This window comes from Dermochelys coriacea, chromosome 11 (assembly GCF_009764565.3).
Source record: "Dermochelys coriacea isolate rDerCor1 chromosome 11, rDerCor1.pri.v4, whole genome shotgun sequence".
In the NCBI taxonomy this organism is placed as follows: domain Eukaryota; kingdom Metazoa; phylum Chordata; order Testudines; family Dermochelyidae; genus Dermochelys; species Dermochelys coriacea.
This window is the reverse complement of record NC_050078.2, coordinates 45,022,731-45,042,051: the sequence shown is the minus strand read 5'-3', so window position 1 is coordinate 45,042,051 and position 19,321 is coordinate 45,022,731. Positions and strand designations below refer to the sequence as shown.

Here is a 19,321-nt window from a genome sequence, read left to right as displayed (position 1 = left end):
ATTCTCCTAAGCTAAGAATAAGATGTTTATTTCTACTGTTTCAATTCTAGTGGATAGAAAAGAGGTGAAGGAGTGCAGTTCAGGTTCAACATGGAGCACTACAGACAGGAACGCAGAAAAAAAAAATCAAAGGAATAAGTTGACTGGCACTTCTCCAGTTAAGTGATACATTGTGAACAATAAGAAAAGGAGTACCGGTGGCACCTTAGAGACTAACAAATTTATTAGAGCATAAGCTTTCGTGAGCTACAGCTCACTTCATCGGATGCATGTAGCTCACGAAAGCTTATGCTCTAATAAATTTGTTAGTCTCTAAGGTGCCACCGGTACTCCTTTTCTTTTTGAGAATACAGACTAACACGGCTGCTACTCTGAAAATTGTGAACAATGACTATGGGAAGTATGGTGCCAGAGGCAAAATTTTTGAAGGGTCTGGTGAAGAAGAGTTGCCTTCCCAACACTGCATCCGCCTACACTGTTATGCATCAATTGTGGTGTCTAAGAATCCACAAATGTTTATTACAACTGACACAAAAAGATCTCAGTATCTCTTTCTGACTTTCCTTCCCCCAGTCTCTTAGGTGGTATTTTGTTGTAAATATGTGATTTTAGTGGAGTTATTGAAGGACAACTGGATCAAAGAAGTGGCATATTACACTGCCACTGATAGTGTAAGAATACGCAAGCTTTCCCAGACTATCCGGAGGAGGGAGAGACAGTACACTCAGCCCTTCGAGGGACGGAGTGCTTCATGTTGCTCCTTAAGCAACCATATAGTCAATAGAGCAGTATTATTGACAGGCCACAAAGGAACCCTATCCAGTCCTCTGCTGGAATGACAAGTCAACAACAGCTTTTGAGAGAAGGACTGAATAGGTGAAAGAGTATTGGGTTAAATGCTAGTCCCAAAGAAGTCACTGGGAGATCTACCATTGACTTCAGTGGAGCCAGATTTCACATATTGAGTTCAGAGGTTTTCAACATCACCTAAAAAAAAAAGATGGTGAACTATTTGTGCAATTACACAATTTTCAAATAAAAAGATGACAAAATTAGCTGGCCACTACAAGGAAAAGGAATGAGTGGTGAATGAAGATGCATATTCAGAGCAGAGGAAATGGATTGAAAAGTTGGCAAATAAGGTAGAAAAGACAACCAACAGAGTGAGTACAGCAGATCTGAAAGAAGATAAATGGATAATTTAACAGCCATTCAGTTTTCAAGAAAGACAAAGAACAAACTATATTGCATCAGAAAAGGACTCGAAATGATGATGGATGAAACACTTTTAAGCGTTCAACACAACAGAATCACAGTTACCTGCAGAATTCCCAGCTGAGGATAAATGCAAAGACCTAAATAAGGATATGACACTGATATGGATTAATGAGTTCTTCAAAATCTATTTAACGGCAAGGCAGAAGGCATTGATCACTCCTCAAAGCAAATGTTGAAAGGAAAGGGGTAGAGTCATCTCATGTTTTGCACAAACTGTTAAAATATGTGAGATCAAGAGCAAAACCAGGAATTGCAGAACCAAATAAAACATTACATTGGCATTTATGAAACAGTAAGTCACCTTCTCATGGAAAAAGGAATATACTGATTCCTTGATTTTATTAAGTTATTATGAACAGATGGACCATCAGTTTGCCTAGAAACTGTAGCAGCACATCAGTTGAGCTATTTCAATAGATTTCCAATCTCTCAGTCACATTTCTTCCCTTTGACAAGAAGAACAATTTTAACTCTGATCAGAGCACACTTTGCTACAAAGCACTTACATGTATAATATACTTTTTGTTTATTATAGCATATGGGTCATTTTTATCAATAAAAATAAGTTTGTTTTATGAATCCACTCAGCCATAACTTTATTAGAAACAGATAGTGCAGCGTTATTTTTGGTAATGTACAGAATGTTTTGCTATCACTAGAAGGAAACTTTAATAACTGTTCAGTTCAAAGGATGTTGAATATATTTTGTGTGACAGATCACTCCTCCTCAGTTTGCTCCTCCTGCATCATTGGGGGTCACTACATCCAGGTGGATTCATTCCCTAGCGAGGGCAGGCACTGTTTTCTTCACCACGCTCCTTTGGAAATATTGGTAGGCTTCAGAAAACTGCACTGGCAGAAGACTCAAAGGAACACAATGATTAAGTGCATCTTCTAGCACCCTAGTCAAACACTTTCCCATCCAGGACTTCAGGGGCCATGCTTGTCCCTTGTGGGCTACCCATCATGGGGAGAGCGCAGTGTTTTTCTACACCTGCAGCCTCCTCTTGTGGTGCACTTAACTGTTTTGGAGTTTTAAATCTGGATCTGACAACAGAAGCTGAAACAAAGCAAAATTCTCACACAACTCCATAAAGAGGCTTCTGGAAGCTATTCAAGCTGTTGTCCTTCATCTTCTGTAGCAAGGCTCCAGAAAACAGACTTCTTTTAGCAAGAGAGTTTTGTTTATCAGTACTAGCATGTATGCAGAGATAGCAAACCAAGGGATGATTTTGGTTTTGCAGAATATCTTCTGTCAGACTAAAGCTGTGGGTGGCTCAGCTGTAGGTCCCATTTTCCTCTGACCTCAAAATAGTCAGAGTTTCAGATAAATGGTTCACTTTTGGCTATGTATTCTTCTCTTATGAAAGCCACATCAGCAAAACTCAGGGTCCAGTTCAGCTCTGTTGTGATACCATTGACTTTAGTGGAGCATCACATACTTATACCTCATCTGAATTTCTCTCTATGGCTTCCTGGTCGCTAACTCTCCCTTCCAAAATCAGGAAGTTCCTACACAATAAAAATGAGTAATTAGAAATCAGTGGATTGCAAAGCAGAGTAAACATTGAGGCCTATAAAATTCTGATATGCTCAAAATAAAAGAGAATTTTTGTGGTCTTATTGCATAGCTTGCTTTATAAATATTAGACCTGCAGTCATACTTCCTTGGGCTGCAGTCTTGTCAAAGCTGACACAATAAACAAGGTCGGAACCGGTCAATATTTGGATAGGAGCCTCCAATGAAAATCCTGGGACCTGCAGAAAATGGTATTTATGATTCAGTAGGTGCCATTCTTTTCCTGACTCAATTTGGCTTTGCGTGAGATGCTGAGTTTGATTTACACAGCATATTGGACTACCCGAGATAAGTCTTCTCTCCCAAGCCACATTGCTCTGGGGACCCTTAAAGAAACAGTCCTCCTGAGATTTAAACTGTCTGGGAGCTGTTAGCTAAGTGCTCTTAGCAGAGGCTCCTCAACTCTGGAACTTACCTCACTGGTCTGACAGAGCTAATTTATTAACTGTTGGAGTGCAGGGCAAGACCCTGTCTCTTTCCATAGGCTTATGCTTGCACCAACTGGATGTAAGGCTCCAGCGGAATGCTTAGTTGGGCGAATGTATTTTTCCTTTGCAAGCTGTGTTTTATTAAATAATGTCCATGTGCCAGGAATTTATGTCTGGAGTTTTAGTAGTAAAGGACACAAACAATTCAATAAGTTCTTTTAACATCAACTTCAATGATAGAAAACTCAGCACCCTTTCTGGTAACTTTGTCACCACCTTAAACACACTGACTGAGCTGCTGTCAAAGACCACAATGGACCTGATTCAATGCTCACCTGGTCTATATGGATATTGAACACAGGATAGATTCTGATCCTTTACTCATGCTGACTAGCATCTTCCTCCATGAGTAGCCCCATTGACGTAGTCAGCAGGGATCAGATCTTCAGAGCATGAGGGTGCCATTATTACACAGCACAGAAGAACACACTAAGGGTATGTCTATACTGCAATCAGAGGTATGATTGCACAGGTGTGGGTATACCTACACTAGCTTTTATTAAACTAGTAGGGCAAAAATAGCAGTGAAAACGGAATGGCGCTTGCTTGCCATGGACCCTGGCTACACGCTCGTGTTGCCAGCCTGCACTGAAGCCCATCATCCATGTCTTCACTGCTAGCATGGGATAGCTTACTCAAGCTGCACTCACACCTCCACTTGCAATGCAGGCATACCCTAATCTTTATTCCACCTCTGTAAGGTAGGCAAGATTTACTATCCACATTGTGCAGATGGGGGAAATGGGGCAGTGCGGTTCATTAACTTGTCCTAGGCTGCAGGAGTCAGTGTCAGCCAGGATAAAAAGTCAAGAAATCCTGGCCCTCAGTTCTCTGCTCAGACTACTTGACCATATGCACCAGTTAGTAACAGGCAATGTTTGTAACAGTTGCAGCACAGTCTGTTAAAGCCAGTGGTATGCCAGTCAAAAACGTATCTAATCTTACCCTCTTTGATCCCAGGCATGCAGCTCTGTTTGCCATCCTCCCATTGATATCTTCCTGTTTGCCTTCATAGCCTTAACTCTGCCTTCTTGTGCATATGCATTATCACAAAGCATTATGACAGCTTCCATGATACAGTCACACACTATTTTTCAAGTAATACAAGTCTTTGTCAGACTTTTTTTCTTATATCTTTGTCAGCTGCATCCTATAAAATTCACAGTAAATATATAGAGCTCCTGCCTCATTCACTATGCATCTTTTACACAAACTTTTCTTCTCTCGTGTGGCCTACGAGAGTAACAAAAAGATACAACAACTGAGTTTGTAGAAAAAAAATTGTGTGATACAGTACCATTTGAGAAACAGAGTTTAACCATGTATTTAAAATCTGCAATATATAGACACAGAGGGGAAGAGGTGTATTTATATGTGCCAGCTTCACTGGTATTTCCTAACTTTTGAGTGCCTCCTAGATAGCCAACATGAATATTTTCTTAACATTTTTATAATGGAAGATGGAGACAAACAGCATTTATACTGGCTAGGATAACTTTATAAAAAATACTAATCTTGTGGCCTGATCCTGCACCTGTTATTCATGTGACTAGATCACCCTATTGACATCAGTATGCCTACTTGTGTACCTAAAGGTTTCAGGTTGAAAATTAGAGGTGGAAACCCCTTGCCAGTGTTGGATTTTCCTCATGTTTCAGAGCATAAGCTGATCACCAGCTGGGGGTCATAGAGAAATTTTCCTAGGGTACAAAGACGAACACAACAACAGGTGCATTATTGGGGGTTTGTGACTTTTTCTGAAGCATCCAATTTCATGCAGCTGTTGGGGACCAATCCTTTGCCCACTGAAGTCAATGGGAAATTTGCATCAGTAGGAGATGGACTGGATTTTATGAACATGGACACCAAATTAACTGGATCGCTGGCATGACAGTTCCTATGAGCAATAAATGAAAGAAAAGAGTTGCATGAAGAAACAGTACTTCAAGGGATTTCCATTCAGTAAAACAGAAAGTAAATTGTAGAAGAGCGAGCCAGAGGTGTATAACCCTGATTGGGCTAGAGCCAAATAAACTTAAATAGTTTTACGAATAAATTGGTGAATTAATTCAGATCATGGACAAGTGCTATGAATGTAATGCAGTAAATGTTCAAGAACCTGCCAGGGAAGAGAGAAATGTGTTGCTTTTGAGATAATTTCCCAGAAGCTTCATAAAAGAAAATTGATTAGAGGAATTTAATAAGTAAAACAGGACCAGAAATATAGTAATCAAATGAGTTTTTAATTGCATCTCAGGCAAGAATAAAATCCAGTTTGTGTAGTTTGTAGCAAAAAAGTACTAGTGAAATGCTTTGGTCACTGGGGAAAAAAAAAGCAAAGCTAGTTTCCATTGGAATTATAGTAGTAGGTTTAATTAAGAGTGGATCAAAATAAAGGGGTCTCAAAGCCAGAAACAGTGTTTCAAACATCAAGTCAATGTCTGAATAAAGACATTTTATATATTCTGTGCAAAATCAGCACCGTGGAGCATTTCTAATAAAGGGTAGCTTGATAAATGTGTAACACAAGCTAACGTTTTTTAAGATTCCACTCTGTATTCTGTAACTATTTAACAGAATTGATTGCCTGTGATGTAATAAGACTAAAAATCAAAGATCTGGTTTATTCTTTGTGAAATACTGCTTTTAATTTATTTTACCCACTTTTAATATCCTTAGGTAATGTTACGGAGTATATGAAGTATCCTAAAAGTGTCCTCATCCTTGTTATTTAGTCTGTAAATCCCTGAGTTACTAGCCCTGTTAATATATACTTAAATCCAAATTTACGAGCAACCTATATATCCACAGAGGGAATCAAAAGGATGTTCACAGCTCATAAAATATGTTGATTAACATGTGATTCAAAAAGTATGGTTGGATCCATTCTTAGTACAGCTAGGGTCAACACTGTTTTCCCTTTTAGGAGCCAGGAGCAGGATTTCGTCCTTTAGGCTTAACTTGGTCCGTGTTAATGTACCCATGGGGAGAGTGGAAACCCCAAACAGAAGTACTGCACAGTACTTGTGGCAGCAGAATATCTTGGCCATGTATAATGCCAGCAACTCCACCTTCATCAACCAGTATGAAGCCACTACTGCACCACGTTTGGTTTGCTACAGATAATGATATCGACTGTACAGCAGGATGGGAAATGCACTGGACTAGGGCCACAGAATGCAAAGAACAGACCTGCCTTGGTTCTAGGACCCCCTTATCACCCATACTGTACAAGCTACAGGCATTCAGTGCTGATGTGCTGGTTTAGAAATGTTATTCTGACCAGGAGCAACAGTTCTTGCAATAACAGCAGGCCAGTACAGAGTCTGCCAGGAACTGAAGAACCACTGTGAGGCAGTGCCAGGTGTGCCCTAGTTCCCAGTCTCCTACATCTCTTTTAAATTCACTGTAGGCAGCTATACATTATCAGTGCAAATATCTACGGCATGGGCAATGTGTAGATCATTCTGTGCTTTCAGGTCACGGGGTCAGGAAGGTCTGAGTGCAGAATGCTACGTTTCTGCCTAAAGACAGTTCAGAAGTGGTGATTTGTAAAAAAAAAAAAAAAATCTTTTTCATCAACATTTTGAAAATTCAAGACATTTTCTGCCAGTTCTAGCCTTGTCTGTTGATGTACATCTGTGCAAGTATTGCCATCGCCATGACTGCTTTACACAGGAAGTTCCCAGTGAACTGCCATCAGGGCCTGTATGCCTCTGAATTCTGGAGGGGGTTGGCTGTCCACACCAGCAATGAGTTTCTACCACAGATATTAAAGTTTATACTGCGCTGTATCACACAGGTTTGCAAAAATACATAGTGCTCTGAAATAAAGGGCTAAAACTGCAGAGAGCTGAGAGGTGAGCTAGTTGCCACCAATAGAAACATTATTCATTTAAACAAGCTAAGTCCTAAAATCTTACAAAGTAATGAAATGCCACTATCAGGCAATAACATCTCTGACCTTATTGGGAGACAACATTAAGCCCTGTCTCTAACCCCTCCCACTGGGCTTCATGTCTTACTCCCTGGTAACTGCATAGTTGAAGCACTTCACAGTAGATTTACTCCATGCTCTAGACAAATCAATTAGTTATTTATGGTCTGATTTTCAAAGATACTGATCACTTGCATTTCCTACCGAATCAACTGACATTGCAGATGCTCAGCACATCTTAAAATCAGGCCATTGAACTTTAATTATCATGCAGGAACTCAATTAAAAATCTACCAAGATTTACTTCAGTAGCTAACCAAGTCCCATGGCTTACAGGATACCCATATTAACTTACATTTCTAAACAGTCTTCTGGGCTCCTGGGGCCATTTAAGCTGATTGCAGGTGAAAATCTTGATGATTTGGTTTAAATGACAGGATTAACAGCAAAAAATCCATTCCTACTCACCCCTATATTTTTAAACATTCTGCATGTCTAAAAAATTAATATTTGTTTTCTGCTCCTTCATTCTCTCTTCTCACCCCATTCCTCCAGCTTTTGCTTCAGACTGCAAACATGCCCTTTACATTCTATCACAGAAAGCAGCCTATTCAACCTGCTCGTAGAGGTCTCATATTGTGAATGAAAAGGGCTGCACAAAGAGTGATACAGCAATTACACTTTCTTTATCTGAAATCTAGCATATCTGACCAACGCAGGGCTCCATACACTTCAGACTTAGGAGGCATACTGCTTTGCCCATTGCTGCCTGGAATCTCCATAGCAGGCATACTGCTTTGCCCATTCTTCTCCGAGGCCCCAGCTTTGGAAAAACAGTGTCAGAGCCAGGGTGCAAATAGTGACTTCTCAAGCATACATACATAGTTCCAAAGTAAAGGTTTTAAGTTAAAAGGAAAATATACATCTCTAGTAGTCTTCCTATGAAGGTCTACCATGGCTATGTCATTTGGGGCCTGGTCCAAAATCCACTGGAAAAATTCCCATTGACTTCAGGTCAAGCCCTGTGTAAGGCTGTTGGCTTCAATGAGACTAGAAAAAGAACCTACTTCTGTGCTTTATTCAAGTTGCTGCACACATTCTTTATTTGACTATATGCAGCTTACATGAGTTATCTGAACTTCTAAACTGAGCTGAGCAGTGATGCGGCTTCAGCCTAGGAAAGCACATGCAGGTGCTGACGGTTGCTGACTGCAATGGGTTGCTTACACACATAAGGTGAAATCTAAGCTCCCCCATCATCAAGGGGATCAGAGGTTCGTTCATGTGAAACCCATGAACTCTTTTCAACTTTGTGCATCTTGTCATTTAACTAATAGGCCTCCCGTTCATAGATACCAGCGACCAAGGGACTGATCCTGCAACCCTTACCCTTCTGAGTAGCCCCAGCGATATCAATGGCATGACCCACAGGAGTAAAGGAAGACTAAACTATTTGTGTTGCCAACTTGCATGATATTACTCTGTTTCTCATGATATCTGGTGTTTTACTTAGAGCCCCAGCTCCTGGAGACAAGTGATTATGTGAGACTCTTGGCTTTCATTTCAAACAAAATGTCAGAGTGAGATTCTATGCTGAGCTTCTAAGGGTATGTCTCTAGCCCAGGCGTAGGTAAACTTTTTGGCCAGAAGGCCACATCTAGATATGTAGATTGTATGGCGGGCCATGAATGGACACAAAATTGGGGGTTAGGATCAGGAGGGGGTGAAGGCTCTGGCTGGGGGTGCAGGCTCTGGGGTGAGGCCAGAAATGAGTTCAGGGTGCAGGAGGGGCTCCAAGCTGGGGCAGGATGTTGGGGTGCGAGGGGCAATGAGGGCTCTATCTGAGGGCTTCGGGGGTGGGGCTGGAGATGAGGAGTTTGGAGTGTGGGAGGATGCTCTGGGCTGGGACCAAGGGGTTCAGAGGGCAGGAGGGAAATCAGGGCTGGGCAGAAGGTTGGGGCATCGGAGGAGGTCAGAGGTGCAGGCTCCGGGTGGCGCTTATGTCAAGCGGCTCCCAGAATCAGCAACATTCCCCCCTCCGGTTCCTATGCGAAGGTACAGCCAGGCTACTCTGAGCACTTCCCTGTCCACAGGCACCGCCCCTGCAGCTCCCATTGGCCATGGTTCCCAGACAGTGGGAGCTGTGGGGTGGCGCTTGGGGCGAGGGAGCGTTCAGAACCCCCTGACTCTCCCTATGCATAGGAGCCAGAGGGGGAACATGCCACTGCTTCTGGGAGCCCCGTGGAGCAGGGCAAGCCCCCGACCCTGCTCCCCAGGTGGAGCAGGGCAAGCCCCAGACTTCACTCCCTGGTGGGAGCTCAAGGGCCAGATTAATATGTCTGACAGGCTGGATGTGGCCCATAGTTTGCCCACCCCTCCTCTAGCCCCGGAGCACCCCAGGATCAGTAGGGTGCACACAAACCATTCCTTTGATCTGTAAGCTACTTAGGGTATGACTAACCTGCAAAAAAGATGTGTTCTTACCCCAAGGTAGCTAACCCACATTCTCTAACCCAGATTTAAATAGCAGTAAAGGCACAGGAACTTGACTTTTTACTCCGGTTAGCAATTTGAGTTCAACCCCAGGCTCTCCTACAGGCTTTAACTTGAGCTGCTAAACCCAGTTAAAAGCCAAGTGGCCATGTCTTCACTGCTATTTTAACCAGAGTTAGCTAACCCAAGTTAAGAACATACCCTAAGTGACTCAGCACAGAACTCTCAGCTCCAGGAACTGCAGATGCCCCCTTCTGATCCTGGGCTGCCCCAGGGGCTGGAGAGGCCTTTAGCAGCCTTCCCAAGTTACTCTACAGGTCACATAGCTGTCTGGAATCTCCACAGCACTGCATGCTGCGGCCCTGCTCCCAACACATCCCAGGTGTATATAGGGGTAATTGTGAAAGGGTCACTTATGCCTGTCTGCTCCAGTGCCTACACTGGAAACCATTTCCCTTGTCTGCATACAGGGCTTTTTGAGCCTTTGTACTGGGTAAAGTAGCAGTATAAAGAGGCTGGAGTTGGGGTGAGGATGTCACCCTAAGTTTCTAGCCCTCATGACTGTGGAGAGAAGTTTGAAAATGTAACTTGACTACACCCTGAAAGCTCAAACCCAAAAGACAAATAAAAAGAACCTAAAATGTATTGTTCTAAAATGTCTTGATTTTTAAGCCAATCTCATGATTTTTGAATGTTTGGGGTTATCAATACTCATGCAGCCAGCTGGTTCCCTTTATCCAATTGTTCCCTGTATGTTGGATCAGAAATATTGTCAGTATTTATTTGTTTTTCCCTCTTCCTTTTTTAATCTCTCTCTAGTCTCTAGTGAAGGTGAATGTGAAACTGAAGCCCATGTTGGACTCTGTGGCAGTAAACAGGGGTAAATGGGAGGAGCTGCACCAGAAAACACTTCTCTCCCAGACAGCACCCTCCTCCTAGTCTTCCAGCTTTACTTTGTCTCTTGAAGACATGCATTAAGCCTGCGAATATCAGCTGCTTTTACGACGACAGCTGTCTGAAACGCAGAGTTGTAAGCTTAGTTGCATCATTTAAAAAAAAAATGCTTCTACAGACCTGATTAATTGATTGGATATAATTTTGCTGGCCCTGGCTTTTATATAGGAGTTCAGTTGGTCTGAAAAGAAGGCCTGTAATAAGATGATGCTGATCTCTGGAGTCACATGGAAGATACAGCACAAGAAGCAGTCGTTCAGCTCCACCACATTTCAACTGCTGCTGTAATAAAAACCAACACACACACACACACACACACACACACACACACACACACTACAAACTAAAATACAAGAACTTCAGCTTAATAAAATAAATAAATAAATAAAATAAATATAGAGCAGACTGGAATGCACATCTATCAATGCATATGCAAGGAGCTGCAGGAAAACAGAATAGTGTGTATTTCCTTTTTGTTTTGCATCTTTTCAGTATTTGTTATGAACCAGTTATGCCTGCTTTTGTAATGTTTCTCTCATTCTTCCTTCCTCTTTTATGGTTGAGCGTTCTGAAAAGCCTGCTTTGTATTCTACAGAAGTTGTGGGTTTTTTTTTTTTTCCTCTCCTTTTACCACAAAGCTTCTTAGTGATTGATCAGGGCCTTCAGAATTGCCCATCTTCACTACATTTAAAAATAAACTTTATTATCTTTAAAAATATCAACCTGTCCCAGCTCCCTTAAGATATTCATATTAACAGTGTAGTGAATTACTTTGCAGGTGGAAATTTGTATAAAAGGCAAAAATTATTGCATGGTAATTTGGGTTCATTTTTTTTAGAAATACTATTTTAAAGCATTCATTTTTTAAGCTACACTGTCCCCCAAGAAAAGGGCTAATGGCCTTTAATGAAAATAGGATAAAAAGGAAATGTATTGCCTTGTACTAGAGAATCTGCATTGAAGGGTTTACTGTGGATGTGTCTTTCCGATATAATTTCCAACAGAGATGAATATTTTGACTGTTACCTATAAGAAATGTGGGAGGGGGGAATAGAGTACCATCACTCCAGATATCAACTACCTCTTATTTCTCTTACCATCTCTTTTACCCTATGACAGCTAGCAGAAAGCAAATCCAAGGTCACATATCTGATAAACGGTTGTACATAAAACTTTAATCAATTGTGATAGATCAAGAATTCAAACGTGTAGTTCTCAGTGACCACACTAGCACAAGAAAGTTGGCCTCTTCAAATTAGTGCAGAGATCCTTGGCAAAACAGCTCTGTAATCTGAGACTGCTTGCTCTATTCCAAGCATCTGAATACAAAAGAATGCATGACAGAATGCTTTCCACATTTAGGGGTTCTTAAGCATCAAACTGCCACATTCAGAAAAAAAGAAAGTTATTATGGTCATCAGTTATTGGAGCCCAGGACAATGTCATTTTGAAACTAGGAATGGCTACCACTAGGTAAAAACAGCATAAGAAATTAAAGCCAGATTCTGATCTCTTTTACACTGGTGTCAAACCAGAATAACTTCTCCGACTTCAGTGGAGATACTCTGGATTGTCATTGGTGTAACCAAAATCAGAATTACCCATAGGGCCAAATTTTCAAAAGAGCCAAGTACCATCCTCTCCCACCTGGGCATCTAAATCAGGTGGGCACTGAGCACTTGTGAAAATCTGACCATTACTATCTAATTGACGATTTTTAAAAAGATGTCCATTTATTAAAATGCTTTGTACTACTTATAATTTGTGTAGACATTAGAATGCCTGAAGATTCCAGAACCACTGCAAGAAAATCCAGTTATCTAAACCACTGAACCATATCACGTTTGCTACCAAAGAGAAATGGGGGGTGGGAGAAAAATCTATGCTATACAGAGATGAAAATCTGCACTGTATGAACTTGTTTCTGTTACTTCTCCACCTCCTCACTCCTTCCCCAGTAATGAAAGAGCTGGGATAGTCTGCTGCAAACCTGTATAAAAATTTATTTATATAATACGTGCTTTATGGGAAAAGCAGAGACCATGAATGACTTGGTACTGCTGGCAGCTATACAGTACATAGCTTTCCTGAATTTTGATATTGCATATTGGTAAGTGTACCATAATTTAAAGTACATATCCTATAGCTTCCTCCAAGGTTGAGTTTTCCCTCATTTCCTTTCCTTTTTACTGGCTTCAATGTACTGTTGCCCATAGCAACATCCACTGGCAGTGATGGGAATTCAACACCCCTGCAACCTGACATACAGTTAAGGCCTTAAAAATGTCAACCATCAATCAAATGGCTATTTGTAATTGCCTCCATCTATTTCTCCTGTCTTGTGGTATCTTTTCTATTGTGGGGTCAAAATTCAGAAACTGCTGACTAATGCAACGGTTCTATTCCTCCACAGCAAGAAAGGAAATGAAAAAGTAACAAGATCCTCATCAAACTCTGCTTTCAAATACATTGATGCAATTCTGTTGAAATCAGTAGGGTTGTACTTACTGGTGGAACTGAGAACAGAATTTGACCTCTAGTGTTTTTAAGATCGAAATACTAAAGTCTTGAGCAAAAAAAAAAGCAACTTAGCACTAAAGTTTTCACACTTTTAGCTCAAAATCCTAGCATTTTTTCAAAAAAGGGGGAAATTCTGTACAGAAACGCATACAATACTGGTTCTCAGACTTAAGATGGTGTCAGGGACCTTTTTCACTGTGCGTCAGCTTCATTTATAAAGGTTTTGGTGTTTGTTCGTCGGTGCAAAGACAGCTTTTCTAGAGAAACTGAAACTTTGCCTGAACTTGTATCTGTTTTGTAAGCTTATTCTAGGAAAGACGTGCAAGAGAGATTACTGAAAAGTGTAGAATAAGGGCCAAATCCTGCAGTCCTGGCTCAGTTCCCTGCCCTTCACAGGTGCAGAGATCCAGCTGGATTCCACTGCAAACGTGGGAGGAGCAGATGGGGGAGGGAAGGCTTTTAGGGAATGTATATCCCTTACCTGTTTGCAATGACACAAGGAATCTATGGGGTCAACAGGGGTTTAGCAGGACACAGGTGGGGCAGAGGATGATGGATTAGTACCCAGAAAGGGGGGCTAGTATCAGTGTTCCCTCTAATTTTTCCCCACACATGTGCAGAATGAATTTTGTTATGTACACCAATATGTACACATCACCTTCATATTGGTGCACATAACAAAATTCATGTGGTGGGGGTGGGGCTGAGAGGTTCGAAGTGGGCTCAGGGCTGTGGCAGAGGTTGGGGTATGGTGGGGGGAGCAAGGGCTCGAGGTGGAGGATGGGGCCAGGGATGAGAGATTTGGGGTGCAGGCAGGGATAGAGGACTCCCCCCAGTTCTCTCTCCCCAAAGCAGCACCCGGGCTGGAGGGGAGGAGTACCTCCAGGGTTGGGACTGCAGGATAGGCACCCCAGCCATGGCATGTCTGGGCTGGGTTCAGGATGCCCCTTTCCCAGCTGCAGCAAGTCCTGGCTGGGGCTGGGTTTGGGCCAGCTCTTTCCCGGGCAGGTCTGGGGCTGAGTTGGGGCCGGGGCGCCCCTCCCCCGGCTGCAGAAGGTCCGGGGCTGGGGGAGGAGTGTCTCAGCCACGGCAGGTCTGGGCCAGGGTTAGGTTTGGGCTACCCCTCATCCAGCAGGTTAGGGGCCAGGCTAGATTGGGGCCAGGGGAGGAGCGCTTCTCCCCTGGCCACAGCAGGTCCTGGCTGGGCAGATTCCCTGAGTGGCGCTAATAGGCTGCTGCACGGCCACACAGCTTATAGGGAACTTAGGCTACTATAGCCTTGCTCAACCCTTTCCCCAGCCTTCCTGTGGAGACCCCACACACACAGCTCAGTATCTACGCTGGGCATTGAGAGTTCTCAGTCATGTGTCCCCATCTTCAACGGCAATTTTGCCAGAGTAAAGACTATGATTTGCCTGTAAAATATTTGTGGCTCATAACAACAAGGTGCTGAATACCCTTAATTCATGTTAAAGTCAGTGGGTGCTGTGGATGCTTAATTCCTCTCAGGAGGTGCTTAGTACTTAACAGGATCTGGGCTCTGGCCCAGGGTTATTTACAAACTTTGAATGTGTTCATTAGTTGGATTTGTGCCCATCAAGTAAAGAAATGATAAGTTATGGTATAGATGAGTATATTCCATTTTAGCTCAGGTATTCAGTGTCACTGGAAAAGCAGCTGCATTTTCTGGCCTGGTGACCTTCTTAACCTACTTCTAGTGCACTGCATGTTTCTGACCATGCGTAATTATCAACAAAGCCAATACCAGTATTCACAAAACACTTTTGAAAACTGCAGCCAGCAGTGCCCGATATAAAAAATAATTAGTAGAATTAGACAGTTCTAGGTATATCTACATATTTTGTGTGTTTATTAATATTTTAGAACTAGCTTTAAGGTTTCTTGATTACATAAAACATCTGTCAGAACAAAATTAATAGAAGGCACTTCCAGTGCTCAGTGTCAGGAAATGTGACGTGAGAAAAAGATACTGGCCTTGCTCAAAAAGTATGTTAAAATTATCTGGGTTAGTTCTACCAAACAATGAACAGAACGAAATGTAAATTAGCTAAAATAAAAGGGACCAGAAATCATCATCAGTGATGTCCTATTGAATTCGACAGTTCTGGGATACATTTTGTATATTACACGTTACCTTTTCCTTCTCTGTTTTGGATTATGAACCTTTTGGATTTAATTTTTAGTTTATGAGCATGTTGGACATTGCATCTTGGGAAATACTGTTGTAAACAATCTATCAGTCTGTGTGTTTGTGAAAGAGACCTTATACACATGAACAGACATATAAAATGTATTTTTTTCTACAGTAAATGGAGCCTATGTACTATAAAAATGCATAATTTGGGACTGAAATAGTTTCCTTTCTGTTTCCTATTGTAATTCCATTTCCCTCATTGTTTTGCTTTAGTTTTGTCAAACAATTCTGATTCAACTTTTAAAAAAGCATGTTTTTGAAATGGACAAATTAGTTTTGTTTTGTGTCTCACTATTAATTAATACATCACTTTAATGGTACTCTGTAATTTCATTCTTTTTCAGTGAGGCCTATCTAATTATCAAGGCCTCATCTACTAATTACTCATTTACACAGAAAGAGTAGAAGCACTAAACATCTTTGAGAGGTTCACATTTCATTTTTTGAAACACAAACCTGCAGACCCTATTCATGGTAATAATCCTTAATTTCAATGAGTTGCACCAAATTTACACTGTTGTGACTGAATGCAGAATCTGGCCCCTGACTTCAATGGGACTGTTTAAGGGTGGAAGGATTACTCATACTAATAAGGGTCTTTGGTTTGCAATTCTTGGGATGATGTGCAATTATCCAGAAGAAATGGTACATCTACTTAGCCATTTCTATAACCCATGTTTTTTAAGTGAATGACTGTCAAAAAGTTCTAAAAATGTTTGTTTTGCTCAATAAGGGCTTTGGAAATTACCATCAAATTCTTGTATGACACACAAATATCTTGCTTTATCTCAGGCACTGCTATTTATGGGCTCTGTTCCGTTGAAAAGGGTATGTGTCAGGCCCAAAAAGGGACAAGATATTAATAAAACCCCAATTTATTGTTATAACATTAAACATTTACATGTGGTCTGGGGTTTTGTATCATGTTATGCTGTCTCGCTCTTATTGTAACAACCACCACTAGAAATCTTTAACCTTTTATTCAAGATTACAGAAAAAAGGAGGAAAGAGTTAAAGCATTTGAAATATTAAGTAAAGCTTTTAACAACATCTCTTAATCCCTCTAGCTGCAGAATCTTTATTGGCGGAAAAACCCATTTGACAGTCTTTCGGATTGTATTAACTGCCCTTTTTGGGGAAAAGAGAAGTTAGCTGAGATAGTCTGAAGCAATTGTAGAAGTCTGATCCCATTTCCATGAAGACAAAACACAGATTAAAAGGGACAGAAAAGAACAGCAAAGATAGAAGATGCAGCTTCTGTCTTTGGTGCCAACTCTCATTTGAACCTTGCTGCTGGAGAAAAATGGGCTCAACAAACGGTTTTATCAGCTACTCTGAGACCTGACCAACTTGTACCAGGCTCAGACTGATTAAAGCACTGCTTTTATCTGCCTCACTGGTCGCAGCCTCAACACAGCATTGCAAAAGCTGCACTCTTGGCCAGCTAAGCCAGACTGCTATTAAACAGAAGGCAAAAGGAGAAAGATAGGAAAGAGAAGAAATAAGGTAGGAAAGGAAAAAAGAAGACAAGAGGGAGGGAGGAAAGAGGGAGGGAGTCAGGAAACCAAGTCTCAAGTTCTAAGTGTTGTTTACTTTAGACTTAGCCGAAGCCACTGTAGCAATGTCATTGGTTCTATCTGGCCCAGTCTGATCAGGACACCTTTCAACATCAGAACAATGAAGGCCCAACAGTATTGTTATGGTGGATCCTGGGGTCTTAGGAGACAGTGGGGATGGCACCCATGATAGTAAAGTTTGCTCTTTCTATTCTAATATACGAGTCAACAGTGTAATACTGTCGCAAAAAAAGCAAACATCATTCTGGGATGTATCAAGAGTGTTGTAAGCAAGACATGAGAATTCTTCCACTCTACTTCGTGCTGATATAGCCTCAACTGGAGTATTGTGTCCAATTCTGGTAGGCACATTTCAAGAAAGATGTGGACAAAGTGGAGAAAGTCCAGAGGAGAGCAACAAAACTGATTAAAGGTCTAGAAAACACGACCTATGAGGAAAGATTGAAAAACTTGGATTTGTTTAGTCTGGAGAAGAGAAGACTGAAGGGGGAACATAACCGTTTTTGAGTACATAAAAAGTTGTAACAAGGAGGAGGAGGAGGAAGAAACCATTTTATTGTTAACCTCTGAGATTAGGACAAGAAGCAAGCGGCTTAAATTGCTGCAAGGGAGGTTTAGGTTGGACATTAGGAAAAACATTCTATCAAGGTAGTTAAGCACTGGAATAAACTGCCTAGGGAGGTTGTTGAATCTCCATCACTGGAGGTTCTTAAGAGCAGGCTAGACAAACAGGTTTCAGAGGTGGTCAAGATAATATTTAGTCCCCTGCAGTCATGGTAGGACTGAACTAGAAGACCTCTTGAGGTCTCTTCCAGTCCTCTGATTCCTGCCATATTTGCTCCAAAGTCTCTTTTTCAAGAGCCTCAAGGAGCTGATGAATGGAATGACAACCCCTCATTATTTTGTCTACCAGTTAGGTAGAATTTCTGACACACTAATTTTGGTCCATTAATTTCTGATTCTGTTCTCCTTTTGTTTACCCGTTATGATCTTACCAAAATCCTTGGGTGATATCAGCATACCCACTTCTTTGGATTAATTCAGTCTTCCCATCTCCCTTTTGTATCTTTTTCTATCAATATTTATTGTTATAGACGATTTGATGAATTTTCACACACTTTCCTACAACTATGTTCACAATTGGGATAGACCCGCTAGACCCAATTACTAGAATAGACCCATCTCCCTTTCTGTATCTGTGGGGGGGCTCCATGGCTCTAAAAAGCACTGGAAGCAAAAATACTATTCAAGTGCTTTTTGGCTTCATCTTCTCTACACACCAAAAAATGCCACAGGGATTGCCCTACTGCGTTATTTTAGATTGTATCACTTCTTATTCCATGTGCAAAACACTCCAGGCTCACCTTTAAATTTACGCGCAGCCACAACTTGAGGAGCTGGAAGAACCAGGCCAGCAGCAGCATCAGGCAGCAGAGCAGAGGTGAAGACGATCTATGAAGATGCCCCTTGCATCATGTGGTTCTGCTGAAGTCTGTGCATTCAAGTAGTAGAATCCCTGGCTTTTTCAAGAAGTGGGTGAGGGAAAGAGTCAGGGTGGACTAATTTAAATCAAGGCAATTTAAACCACCAAGTGGAAAGCTTCCATTTAAATCATCAATTTAAATGAACTTTTCTATTGATACTCAGTTATTTTCTAAAGAAAAGTGCATTCTTATTGGTTGATACAACTATTAAAACATGTTGATTTACAACTAAATAGCCTTAACAGTAGATTCAGTATATCTTTTTGCTCCCTAGGAGGATACACTATAATTATATAGTGTAATATTTTCATCTTCTTAATGTGCACTTTTAGTATGTCAGAAAATGGTGAATAATATATGGCTTATTACCTAGATAATTAACTTTTTGCTCATGATTTGTTCAGATAAAAATTTATTTTTATTAAACAAAACTACCTTCAATGTTTGGGGTACATAAACTTCTCTTATCAAGATGTTCCACATTTCAACTAAATAATTTATTAAACAGAGGGATTAAGTGTAGTCAGTGAATTAAACCGATTATTTCAGGTCAGCCTGGAAAAATTTTCAATATGCCTACATAAAAGTGCCTGGAGCTTAAGGTTATACTCACCAAAGTCTCTTGAAAATGAGAGAGTCTCCTAAATTACTTAGGCTCCAACGGTGCAATAATTATAAAGCTAGATCTCAGAGTTAGATATTTTCCCCTTGATTCTTTCTTTATAAAGAAAAGCAGTCTTTAACACTAACTCAAACTATTTATAGTGATTCATGGGCTCAGCATGTTTATATTTTA

General features: G+C 41.1%; 1 protein-coding gene and 1 long non-coding RNA gene across 2 annotated transcripts in view; one reads left to right on the top strand and one right to left on the bottom strand.

The window, feature by feature from the left end:
* Positions 1 to 13,929, top strand: part of PDE11A (phosphodiesterase 11A) — a 244,679-nt gene extending 230,750 nt beyond the window's left edge. Inside the window, 1 exon segment of the mRNA XM_038422222.2 lies at positions 10,595 to 13,929. Coding sequence (XP_038278150.2) covers positions 10,595 to 10,714 — 120 coding nt within the window. The 3' untranslated portion in view covers positions 10,715 to 13,929.
* On the bottom strand, positions 1,180 to 18,568 carry LOC122458140. Its single transcript, XR_006278021.1, has 2 exons — positions 18,406 to 18,568; positions 1,180 to 2,790 (listed from the first exon to the last, which is right to left on the bottom strand). It is a non-coding gene; the product is annotated as an uncharacterized LOC122458140 (long non-coding RNA).
* Positions 18,569 to 19,321: the final 753 nt, after the last annotated feature.